Genomic DNA, 13567 nt, shown 5'->3' with positions numbered 1-13567 from the left:
CTCAGGAGTTCTTGAGACCAGGTACAAGGGGATCCCTTTTGCACAAAGGCTTTGCCACTGTGGTTTAGGGGAAGTTGAATCCACTATGCATATAATTCTTAGGTGTTCCTGGTATAAAGAGGTTCATGCGAAACATAGAACAGGGGTGTGAAACATGCAGTTTGCGGGCCGAATCAGGCCCCTGGAGAGCTATCAGGCCCCCGATCTGCTTCCTCCCTCTCTCTTGCTTCCTTCCACATAACAGCTTGTTTTGCCAGGCTTGCTCAATAGCACAGCAGAGTTACTGAGACAAACCTCTTCCTTCTATTGGCTGAGGCTTCCCACCCAGCCCAGTTTCTGGGGAAGGAAGGAAAGAACCAGAGCTGCCTTTGCCCAGTTCCCTGGATCCCGTGTAAGAAATACAAAGAAAGCACCCTTAAGTCCAATGAGTGCTACCGTTTTAAGCATGTTTTAAGTTTTAAAAATATATATATTTGTGTTTGTGTTCTTTATAAAATTTATATCTCTGCTACCAAATCTTAAGTAGGTACACAGATGGCCTGGCCCCTCAAGGTCTCATTTGTCAGATCCGGCCCTCATAATATACGAGTTTGACACCCACGATATAGAGCCTATATTAAGGGCAAATTCTGGGTTGCTGGAATCAGAATGTCTAAATCTCATGCTTTCAGATGAAAACCAGCTCATTTCCGAAGCTGTTAAGAAGTTCTGTGCTGCCTGCTATAGTATCTGACTCATCTTACTGCTTCTTAGCTGTGAGATGTTGTTTTAACTTGCACTTTGACGTAACTTTTATATTGAACATATTAAGAAATTGTCTTTTCTAACTACTTATTATAGCACAGATTTTCTCTTCTGCGTTGAAGCTTTTAAATTCTTATGTTTTACTTGGTCTGTGACCGTAAATAAACTGACTGACTGAATGTCAGCCAAACATTTTGCCACAGCCTCCCTAACCTCCCATTCAGTAAATGACAGGGTGGCAGAATAGACAGATCTGGGGAGAAGGAAAGTTTGCAAAATAGATCTTTACGGAGATTATGATATATAGAACAATCAAGCAATATATGCTGAATTGAGTCGGGAATATTTGCTCCACAGGAACAGAGTCTATCGCATCAAGGGACTCGATGGTATCTCCCCTGCAAAACTTTGGAGGGAAATGCATTTTGTCTAGCAAATATTAAATGCCCTGCGATGACTAGGAATAGTTGTGTGATAGATAATGGGGCATTTTGCCACAAAAAACATTCGAGACCTAAGGATGCTGGGGAGCAGATATAAGGGCCGTTGGGCATAGTTTTGTTTCTTCCAACTATCTCAGTTTAATATATCTGAAGATATATGACTCATCAGATGTAAGGGGTGTCTGCAAGACAGACAGTGGGGCCCCACAGCGTTTTCTGTAGAAGTACCACCCCCCCACACTCAAGTCCTGTTTTGGAATCCAGCCCTGCCCTGATGTTGTACCAAGCACAGTGGAAATGTAAAGCGGAGCTGTCACCCGGACAAGAGAGGCTGCTCCAACAAAATTCAGTCAGTTTTCCTCCAAACTGTTGCAGGGATTTGCTAGTTTCGATGGAAAATTAAAAGGGTACTGTTGAATAAGAGACCCAGGAGACCACAATTAAAGCTGTAACCTGCATGGGGCCTGGCAGGATACCTTATAAGGGCAATGTGACCTAGTTTTAGAGGATGGGTAAGAAGTTTTTAATCTCAGAAATGCTGCTTAAAGGGAATATAGCAATTTAGATGCTGATTCTTCCCAATTCCTTTAGACTCAAGCTGTGCACACTGTCCTTGCCGACCTTTGACTCTAAGTAGAGTGATCCACTGCACCCATCAAAAACTGGACAGTCTTGGTTTTAGGACTCGGGGTACTAAGAAACCACTGAGAAACAGCCACTTAAGACCATACACTCCCTCACCTTGACTGACACACACTGTCCTATAATATGAACACGTTTCTGAACGGTAAATAAACATCCATAAGCTTGAGCACTCTGAGATATTTTAAGATCAAAACTGGAGCCATGAGTTAAGGACCAACACTACAGTTGGTTGAAGGTGCTACATGCATAACTAGGTGGCTAGATTTCAAATCCCAAGTAAGTTCCAGTTCACTGTCTGTCCTACTCTTCAGCCCTGTCTCCTGTGAAAGTAGCAGGAAACAGTAAGTAAAAATTTTAGGGGGCTGTAAAGCTCTTTACTACTATTCAGTTTGGGGTTTGTTTGGGGTTGGGTTTTTTTGGGGGGAGGGGTGTTGCCCCGTAGGTAAGGACATGGAACTGGGGGAGAAGAGGGAGGAAACTGTCCCCCTCCTTCAGAACAGCTGTACCTGCTGAATAGCGAGCAAGATGACTTTCCTTTCTATCTCCCTCTAGCATGTCTCCTGCTCACACAGCTGTTTCTCCACAAGAGTCCTATGTCAATTATGGGGCAGGTGGAATGACTGTGGGTAAGGAATGTGAGAAACTTCAGTCCTAGGCATCGATCAGCATGTAGACAACACTATACTTGATTGAAACAATTTAAGTAGGTATTATAAATAAATGAACAGGGGCTGTAGTCAGTGATTAAAATCTTAGTTTTGCAAATGCACAGCCTTTACAGCTGATTGTCCCACCACTGTCATTTCTACTAATAGGAAACTCACCGCTTCATTTATCAAGGAACTTCTGCACACAGCAGATTCTGTGTTTAAAGGTAGAGTTCTTGCAGGTTTACCAGGTTCACTGATGGCTTTTAAAGAGTTAAATACACACTCTTAGAACCTATCTGCTAGAGGCAACATGTATAAGCCCTTTCACCAACACCTGTTGGGCATTATTACTCTTTTAATTAAAATTTCCAAGAAAAGGATTCTGGAAACAATGAAAACAGCTATGTTCTAACCCAGGAGTGTCAAACGTCCAACCCGCAGGCCTAATTTAGCTCCCAGACGGCTCTAATCAGGCCCACCAGCAACTGGCCATCACCTGCTTCCTTTGGCTACCTTTTTCTCCTGTGATGAGGCAGCCGAGCAAAGCACTCTTTTGTTCTTTCCAAGGAGGGGGATAAACCAATGAAGGAGCTTGGCTCTGTAGCTCTGCCATGTGATTGATAGCTTAGGGTGCCAGGCTCTTTCAATCATACTGCAGAGCTACTGAGACAAGCCTCTCTTCCTTCTGAAGGCTGAGGCTCCTCCCCCTCCTCCTATCGGGGGGGGGAGGGAGAGTTTCCTTTATCCAGTTACCTCCCATCAATCGCATGGGAGATACACGAAAGCACTTTTAAGACCTAGAACGTTTTATTCAAGGTACGAGATTCTTGCCTTGCTACATCCACAGTATGTTTTGTTGGCTCATTATGTCAGGGCCTCTCCTGGGTGCAACTGTATTCATGCCTTCATGATCCAGAAGATCAACAACCAGGATAAGGCTGAGAGATTGTCCAGACCAAGTTCACCCAGCACATTTCCTCTGATTTTTCTTTCACATTTTCCTTTGGGGATTTGAAGTTAAGAATTCCCTGATAGTAGGCTGATACTGACCACTATACATGGCTGTACTGTATTCTTGTACTGTCACATAGGAGTTGTAGTTATTTTTCTGGTGGATAATATAGTTTTGTAGACAAACACATAGCCCTCTGTCTGTGCCATGGTGCTTTCACATGTTCTTTGACCGGTACATGAAGCAATTTATGTACAAAAGCTCACAATGCCCAGCCATTTCATGTTTTCCTCTGGGTCTCAGGCTCAAAACATTGCCCATGAGATTTCTGTAACAAATGTCAATAAATCAAAAGTAGGTTTGCAACTTACAGAGGCACACCTGAACAACACTATGGACAGCATACTCAAGATTGCTACAGCACAGACATTGTCTCCAGTTTTTGATGCAATAATTCAGAGACTTAAAATACTGCAAGTGTGCTAATATTTTAAGCATGTTTTAAGTAAAAAAAAATTGTGTTTGTCTCTGCCCTTTATAAAGTTTATCTCTCTGCTACCTGGGATTATTTTATGACACACATGGCCCAGCCTGACAAGGTCTCATTTATGTCAAATCCAGCCCTCATAACAAATGAGTTCAACACCCCTGTTCTAACCGATCTGCTAACCTCATACATTATTTAAGGAAGGCCAGCAGGAACTCAATGTACTAATGAGTTGAACATATGAACATATGAAGCTGCCTTATACTGAATCAGACCCTTGGTCCATCAAAGTCAGTATTGTCTTCTCAGACTGGCAGCGGCTCTCCAGGGTCTCAAGCTGAGGTTTTTCACACCTATTTGCCTGGACCCTTTTTTGGAGATGCCAGGGATGGAACCTGGGACCTTCTGCTTCCCAAGCAGATGCTCTACCACTGAGCCACCGTCCCTTCATGCTGCTTACTGCTGCCAAGGTAATCATACATGAAAGACCCACATGTGGCTCCTGAGTCACAGTTTGGCCATGGCTGTAGACCATAAACCAGTGGATTTAAGTCTCAACACAGTAAGAAAATAAAATAACTCTTTGATTATAAAATGGAAACCTTATAATAAATCTTCGAGAAATAAATTAGTGTCACCTTACTCACTTTTAAGGATACAAACCAGCAATAACAAAACTTACAGTAATAAGGCTACATAGCAAGAAATCAATTATGCTAGCTTGCTATATTATCTCTAACTAAATATAAACTCAGCACTATAAATGATGCTTCACACACACATTTTTAGTCGCACTGAAGAGACACCTACAGTAAACAATGTAAAAATGTTGGTTCTTGTACCATTTTTATGAATAGTCTAAATCTAGAATTATCTTCCAGCTTTCCCTGTCCAAGGGTTGCAGCGATATGATCTGTCTTAAAGCAGACAGGAGGCTGCAAGAAATGAATGGGAAGGAGAGAAGGCATGTATTTACCAAGAGCACCTGTGGAGACAGAGCTAAAACAAAATTGAAGCAAAATTCCCACTAGTTGGGTCACTGAGACCAATGTCTAAAAGTAGCTGACAAAAACCCATTTTCTTAATTTAAAAAAAAGCAAACAACCCCCCCCCCCAATAAACTGAACTCTGTTCAGTGGATTATATTAACAAAATCAGACCCACTTTGTTATGCATCTGACAGATTCAGGGATGAGAAATTCAGCAGTGACCATTATTATGACTGAAGGGAACCTCCAAATCAAGAGGCAGTAAACCTGCTAGATGGGGACAGACTATACAGAAACATTTTGATCCAGACCAACAAGAGTTAAATCCTACACTCTTCCTCAACTCCCTGCAGGGGAGGGGGGTGGGATATTCAGCCTATCACGTGAGCTTCACAGAAGATAGGTGCAAGGACTGAAACAACCCTTCTCTGTTCTTGGACGGAGAATATTTTCAGAATAAAAAAAAATAACACTGCCTACTCATGGAAGGGGCCAGGTCAAAGCAGCAGGTGCTGGAAAAGGACTTGTGCTGTCATAGCACCCACAGTGCTGCTTCAGGTCAGAGTATCTCAGTGGACCAATTGCCTCTTGGGAAAAGGAAAACTCCTATGGTTCAAAATAGTACCCTCTCAACAAATCTGTTCTAATTTTACACACATTTATAACCTGCCTTTCTGAAAATTACAGTGGTTCAGAAATACGTATAAAGATTTGATTTGAAAACTCAAAAAAGATTTTCATTTATAAAAGCATGCTCAGTTTTGCAAATCAGTTAAGTCAAACCAAGGAATACTTCCTTGTTTGCTTTCACTTTAACGCACAACACATCCACAAAATAATAAACATTCTACAATGATAATTACTTATAAAAGCTGCCTGAACAGTTCACATCTAACGGAGCAGATCTTGGCTCAGATTTAACAAACGCATCTGCCCTTCTCAACTGTCGTTACTTCCACAAACTTCGTAGACATAAGCAGTCTGAATCCAGCTTGTAAAAATTTGTGCAATTTGTAATTCACATAGAGAATGCAACAGCCAATCAGAACACAGGGAAAGCTTTAGCATGGAAGCTACTGAGAATTTCACCTGTTGACTTCAGCTCAACAGATGCTCTACAACAGTTTGCACACCTCTCAGTTAAGTCTTCCCTTGATTATGTTTTCCCCTGAGTATTTCAGCCACCTAACTGCAGCATCTGAACCAGGGTTGGCAGGTGCCCCTCCACCAGCAACCAATGGGAGACTTTCCTTGTTGGGGGTGGGGCCTTGCCAGCAATGTAACGATGTCAGCCGTGAGTTCAGAAGTGACGTCAGCATGTTGCCACAGGCACTCTGGCATTCGATCAAAACTCTATGGTTTAACCATAGAGTACTGTTCAAATACAAGAGTGTCCCTGATGATGCATCAATAGTGGAAGCGGCACTTCCAAGCACGCAAGGGAGTGATGGCAGCATATCAGAAAGCTGTTGATCTGCCCCCCCCCCCAACCAGTTTCCTGCCATTCCACCCTCCCCCTCGTTGGCCAGCTGAGCAGTGATGAGGAAGCACCCACTAGCAGAGGGGGATATTTCACTTCTACAACAACAAAAAAACTTATGGCCCTGCTTAATCATATCAAAAGGAATACACCTGAGGAGTCCCTTCTTATTGCCTATTCCTTTTTTTCATAATGATCAGCTGTCAGTACCGTCTCTTTTCATTAGCTTAAGGTGGGTTTCTGAACAGAAAGTATTTACATAAGCATAAGTAGAGCCCTTTTAGGAATGCAGGAAAACAAAAGCAGCAGAGCTTCGTTAAATTCTGAGAATCAGACATGTCTTACATAGAGCAAGGTCTGCAATCTACGGCATGGTACAGAATCAAATATGACCAGAAAATGAATCTTTAATAAGGCACATGGGAGACAGACAGGATGCCAGAACAACCAGTGTAATAAATGAATGGCTGGCAAATATTTTATATGACTAAAGGACTTCTTGCAGATTCTTTACAGTTGGAGCAATGACAGAATTGAACACCTGCCAGTAATCCAAGTGCAAACCATGTACACCATGCTTCTGTGTGTATTTATTACTTATTGCGAGATCTTGCGTGTGCCGCTTCCTAACAAAAAACTTACAACAAGGGGGTGGGCTGCAGAAATTTTTACAGATAATTAAGCAACATAACAATTGTTAGTCATGTAAAGTTTTATATTCTGAGTTATGCAAATAGGCTTATAGCGGCCCTCAGTTGCTCTCTTGTTCTGAATTTCCATGTCACTTGGCTCTTTAAGTACAAAAATATGATTTGACCTTTTTATGCTGTACTTCAAAACCAGTCCAAGAAAACCCTGTCAACTGTAAGATTTCTAATGCTGGCTAAATAGCAACAGACTAAATGTAACTCAGAACAAAATCCATTTTGTTGGGCGCCAGTTTGAGACATGGCTGGCCACAACTACTTTGTTGACTTCTCTCCAAGGAGTAACAGAACATAGAAAAAGTGATTCCCCCACCTCGATACTACTAAGCTGTTTAAAAGAAGAAAAAAAAGCAAGTTAATTTGCAGTATTAGAAGATGCACACAAATTTACACATTTTTTAATGAGCAAAGTCCTCTCTTCTTGACTTGGTACCATAATGAAGGCTTAGGCAGTCACAAAAAAAAAATAATCACGGGACAAGAAGTTTATGTCTCTGAAATCTTAGCAATATTACAGTGTACTGACCCCTAGCACTGTAGACTGATGTACACTTTCTGTTACTTAGTACTAGCCAAAGCAAGGCATTTCCTTATTAAGAAATGTGTAACTTTTGTCCTGCAGAGACAGGTATCTAAATGAAGTTTGTACTAGTATAGTACATGACAGTATTGACTTTTCAGCAAAAAGCACAGCTTCCAGTTATGCTTGGCAAAGGGGTTTTTATATAATTATTCCTTTTAGGAGGCAAGTTATTCATTCTTGTGCTTGCAAGAATTATAATTGTACCATCACTTAAGCAATCATGAACTGTGAAAACATGTAATGGAATCATGGAAGGGACCATACAGGCCATCTAGCCCAACCTCCTGCTCAATGCAAGATCAGCCTAAAGTATCTGACAAGTGTTTGTCCACCAATATAAAGCATACCAAGGCGCTTGAAATCCTACATTCTGAAAGGCCCGGCAGTTGTAAAGACTGTGTTTCTCCTCCAAGCACAGCTATGGAGTAAGATAAATTTTGTCAACGTCAGATGTTCTCATTGTGAAGATCACAGCAATATCAAATGCCTAAACAATAACTAGTTGAAGAGAACCAGCTGTTTTTGTTACTTTTCTTATTAAGATATTTCTATTGCTGCCTCTTCAGAGGCCTCCTCAAGGCAGCTTACAATTAAAACTATTAACTCTTTCCTCTGCTGCTGCAATTTTATCTTTGTCATTTATGTTATGTATTTAAGACTGAAATGAGCTGAACAATAACGCCTCTAGCAGAACAGCCTTGTGGCTAAGCTACAGTAGTACTAGGGTTAATCTAATTGGCAGAATATTCAAAGATCATGTAATTCATTGCCAACCCAGGAAGGGAGGGGTGTAAGGTAAAATTCATAGAGAATATTCTTTATTGTTGACTATTAAGTCATGGTAGCCGAGTGCCACCTCCAAGATTAGAGGAAGAATCCCTCAAACTGTTGGATGCTGGAGAGCATTTATCACCCAAGGGCTGCTGCCTATGACTGTGTGCTTCACTGTGGCATATAATTGACAATTGCTGGAACTGGGATGCTGGACTAGATGGACCACTCAGCTGAACAGGCACGGCTGCTCTGGAGATACTGCATTACAGTCACTATCTCACCTAGTAAAGCACTCAATGCCCATAATAAGCCATCCTGAGCAAGAGGATGTGACTGGAACTCATGGCAAGTAATCACCTAAACTGATGCCACTTGGAAATTCTGGATAATGACCCTCCAATCAATAAACCCCAGCATAGACCGAACAATCCCCAGTTGCACAAAATTCCTTTCAAGCATGGCATTAGTACCTCCATCATCTTTCTCCCATGTATGATGCAATTCCAACCACAGTATTGCAAGGATGCAGTTTTCCAAATAAGCCACCCCAGTCGACAACTTCCAATAATATAATTCTATCAAAATTAGTGACCACTGAGATAAAAAAGGAAGAAAATCTTTCGAGCCTGTAACCAGAAGATAAACACACCTTGTTTTATTAGGACGCTGTGTTCTCATTAGTGTGGCAGAACTATTTACAAAGCAACATTCACACATTTTTTTCCAAATATGGTTCACTTGTTGAACAAATGTTTTAACAACATTACACCAACCAGTAAGCAAGGGCTGGGAGGGGAAAAAAAAATTTCTGCAGTTTGTCTGGTTCAAACATGCTTCAAGAGGCACTAAAAATCCCTGCAGTCATACTTCTGGGCGTTTTCCTCTTAGGTAAATGTGTCACTTGCCATGCTGCAGAATCAGCAAGTATTCGGATGCAAACATGTATTTTTCAAGGGGCAATGACACACATGCTAAGTGGAGGACAGTATTAAGTCCCAGAATATTTTTGCTCAGCAATACACTTTTAGTCATACAAAAGGAGAGAGAAGTGGATTTCCACTTTCACAGTAATATTACACTAGGCAAACATCCATGCGAAAAGTGACTGTAAAAATGCATCATCTTCTGAAGCCCTGTTCGGTACAGCATGGGTGTAGCAAATTATGGCATGCACGAGCCAGGGCTTATAGCCGTCGGCTAACAAATAAAACTATGCGAAGACGCAGGAGCATTGCCAAGAGGGACTGCATATTGTCAACTGCAGTTTATTGCACCGTGCAACCACATTTAACTGAATACCAAGTAAAGCAAAAATTAAGACTTCCTTGGTATTTATTTTCACTCCATTCAGATTCTCCAAGCAGGAGTATGACCACCTACAGGACTTCTAAAAAGATCGCCGACAGCAAGCAGAGTTTGCGCTAGACAAACACGAACCAGCAAATTCCTGTATGTAGTGTTGCAAACTCTTCAACCAGAAAAAGAATACTAGGTGCCCTTTACAAAGGACAGTGAGTTTTGAGACAGAAAATTAGCACAATTCCACAACAGACACAAATGTCAAGGAAGGCCCATGTCACGGAGGAGACGGACAGATTTAAGATCTCCTTCCAGCTGTAGTTCTAAAGATATATACTTGAGAGGTAAGCCACACTGAAACCAGTGTGACTGTACTCAAGAGCAGGTATAGTGCTGTTGTGTCTTCACAATGAATGAGTCAAGCGATTTAGCCAATTAGATATCATGAATACTCCTGTGCATTTTTACACTACCACTTTTCGCATGAATACTGTTATCAACTTTCTGTGGGTAAGTGCGATTTAAGTTACTCAAAACATTCACATTAGTCTGTTTTCTTTAAGTGAAAGATAGCAAATGCCCTGTTTTACCTTTCCCTTTTTCTCTCTCTCATACTACCTTTTAAAATAAAGCAGGAAGTGTGGCCAGCAGCTGGTCCCGTTTCTTCTGCCCCCAAGACAGCTGTATCCACTTCAGCATAAAGAAAAACAAGGATGCTAAATACACATATACTTTGTTAAGCAGTGAGGTTTCACAAGGACTGTTGCATGGGAATGCCAATCAGTTCTGCGAGTGGATTATCTTTGGAAGAGGAAAACTCCTTATTTGCCTCTAATTCAATATAAAGAGTTCCTAAAGGCAGCACCTTTAGGGAGAAAAACCATTTTTCCCAGATCGGTCTTTGTGAAACCTCACTTTACATTTATTTTCACAACCCTTATTTCCCCCAATTTACAGACATTTAAATTATAAAAGTTTATAATACAACAGAAAACGCTTTGAGGGGTGGGGCAAACACTGTGCTGGTCAAAACCCCAAGAGTTCTAACAGAAACGTTTCCTCAACATCAATCACAGATGTTGCATGATTATTATGATGAACACTGGTTCACCTACAATTATTTTCATTAAAGTAGGAAGCAAGAAGACTGACATTTTGATTTCCTCTTACTATAGCTTACTGAAGCAAATGTCTGTACTTAAAGAGATGTCTAACATGAGACATCTGTGAAAACAGATTTCATGGAGCTATATAACTAGACTTTTTTTTTAAAAGCAAGGAACTAAGATTAATCATTTGCATACACTACTACACAGCTATGCAGTGAGTGTTGCTTTATTCCACAGTTGCGTCATCAATAGAGATGGAGACTTATTGATCAATATAGATGGAGACTTAACACTCTTTATTAAAACAGGAAGAACCTAACTTGAGGCCAAGAACTTGGCATACGAGTCTGGAATATGTCCTTCCTCAAGTCCTAACATGGGGCTGGACCGGGGTGTGTGTGTTAATTAAAACCAGAAATACAATAATTTTATACCACTGGAAAATCCAAGTTTTAAATGTTTTTGGATGGGAAAGGGCTTCTAAATACATCTCATCTTCTCACATTTATTCTGATCCCCTTTTGTTCATATTTATCCACTACTAATAGGTATACACAGAGCAACAGATGTTTTTCAACTTCTCCCATCAGGTAGAAGTAATGCTTCAGATCTCAAGCTTTCAGTCACTAACGACTAAATACATGGCAGGAATTTTTAAAACGACAGGGAAAGGCCATGATAGACTAACCATTACTTGCAACCTGCCCTGTCAGGATGAACTGACACGTGGATTCTACACATGTCTGAGCTTCTGCAAACTTCTGAGGGGCTTGTCTGCACTAACTGATAAACCCATCACGGCAAAGCTGTCTGATACCACATTATGGGAATATTCAGATCCTTACCAGGTTGCGAGGTGGAAAACGACTGTTCTTTTAACCCCTACACAACGGGGCCTGGCAGGGCAAGCACCTAAAAAAGAAACTGTCAAGAGAGGTTTAATAGTAATGTATAACAGATGCGTTACAATTTTCACATGCACTTTTTTTTTCCTTAACTGCATTGAGTGGTACGACTATTAATGTCTGTCCAGCGAAGTAGTCGACGATTATACATTCTCAAACTTCCCACGAAATAAGCCTACGGTATTATCTGCTAGACCTTTTTCTTTCTTTTTTTTAAACTGGCAACCGACATTATAAAACCAGTCAGACCACATTTTAAAGAAACCCTAGCAGTCTCCAAATAGGTCAATCTTCATGTCAACACGGGAGATGCTCTGATGCCTGCCAGATCGCAGGTCCTCGGTTACACCACGTTTTGTACACCCTATGCCAAAATCCCCAATGGCACCCAGAGGATGGACGTCTGATCGCATGCAACACACAAAGGGTCTGCTGATTTCATTCATTCCCTCTTTGGCTAGGAGACATGCCAGTTTCCTCTGCTCTTCTCTCCCCCACACCCTGCCCCTCTTTTTTTTTTCCCCCCGTTTCTGTCTCTTTTTTCTTTCTTTCTCTCTTCATCCTCTGACTGCCTCCTCCACTAAAGCACACCCCCCTGGGACGATCCTCTGGCCGGCACCCCACAGAATCCGTTCTCCGCAGGCTAGGAAGGAAAGGCGGAATACTTGACCCTACATTTTGGCGGCGAAGGAAGGGGAAGGGGCAGGGGCAGCGGCGGCCGCCCTCCTGGAGCAAACGGAGCAGAACTCCACCGACACCTGGTCGCGGTCCACGTGGAGGCAGAGGCCCGCGGGGCTGGGGGAGGAGGCCGCCCCATCGCGGCGGGGCGGGCGGGCGTCGTCTTCTCCTTCTTCCCGCGGCACCGGCAGGGCGTAGTCGTGGTCGCCGCCGCCGCTTTCCCCGCAGGGCTGGCCCCACTGCAGATCGGCGTCTTCCGCCTCGTCTTCCCCCCAGAGGCCGCTGGCGACCCTCAGGCCGACCCTGCCGTGGCCGGCCAGGCGGCTCAAGAGGCGTCCCAGGGCGCTCTGGTTGGCCAGCACGGCGCGCAGGTAGCCGGTCTCCCGCTCGAGGTGGCGCAGGCGGCGGCACAGGCCCCGGTTGCGGTCGCGCAGCTGGCGGTTCTCGGCGGCCAGGCCTTGCAGGCGGCTCTCCAGGCCTTGCACGTACTGCTTCTTCCGCTGGCGGTTCAGGCGCGCCGCCTCGGCCGCTTTCAGGCGGCTGCCGCTGCTCCCCGCTCGGCCCGAAGGCGGCTCGGCCACCTCCGGGCTCCGCGGCTCGGCCCACGCCTCCTCCAGCCACGCGTCCAGCTCCAAGCCCGGGAAGAGCAGCTCGGCCTCGTCGTCCATCGGCAGCCGCTCCGCCTCGTCGCCCGTCTCCGCCGAGCTGCCGCCGCTTCCCTCGCGGGGGAGGGAGAAGGCCGCGGCCGGCTCCCGGGAGCAACCTGGGCCCGGCGAGGCCGCCAGCAGCTGGGTGAGGCTGTGGCGCATGGCGGCCGAGGGGCGGCTGGGCCTAGCCCGGGCCAGCGTCCCGCAAGGGCGGACAGAGCCGCCGTCCGGTTGCCGGCAGGCCCGTCCCCTCCGCCTGAAGGAGAAGGAGAAGAAGATGGCGGGGGAGATGCCGGCGCGGCCAGGCCCCCGAGCGGTTAATGGCGGACGCGCCCAGCCTGGCCTACTGCGCCTGCGCGTTCGGACTGGGGCCGCCCTGAGGGAACGGAATGGAGGCGGGCGGGAAAGAACGCTGGTGGCTCCCCTCAGGAGAGATGGCGCCAAAGTTTGGCGCGCTTTACCTCAAAGGGGGGGG

At 44.1% G+C, this 13567-nt stretch overlaps 1 protein-coding gene across 1 annotated transcript; it reads right to left on the bottom strand.

Annotated features, from left to right (window-relative positions):
- Positions 1-9087: 9087 nt before the first annotated feature.
- CREBZF (CREB/ATF bZIP transcription factor) lies at positions 9088-13254 on the bottom strand. The gene is made up of 2 exons (XM_060235332.1): positions 11708-13254; positions 9088-10443 (listed from the first exon to the last, which is right to left on the bottom strand). Exon 1 carries the CDS (start codon positions 13252-13254, stop codon positions 12439-12441), a length of 816 nt encoding a protein of 271 aa, XP_060091315.1. The 3' UTR covers positions 9088-10443; positions 11708-12438.
- Between the last annotated feature and the right edge of the window lie 313 nt (positions 13255-13567).

This window comes from Heteronotia binoei, chromosome 3, assembly GCF_032191835.1.
Source record: "Heteronotia binoei isolate CCM8104 ecotype False Entrance Well chromosome 3, APGP_CSIRO_Hbin_v1, whole genome shotgun sequence".
Lineage (NCBI taxonomy): Eukaryota > Metazoa > Chordata > Lepidosauria > Squamata > Gekkonidae > Heteronotia > Heteronotia binoei.
This window is presented reverse-complemented; position numbering and strand designations above follow the sequence as displayed.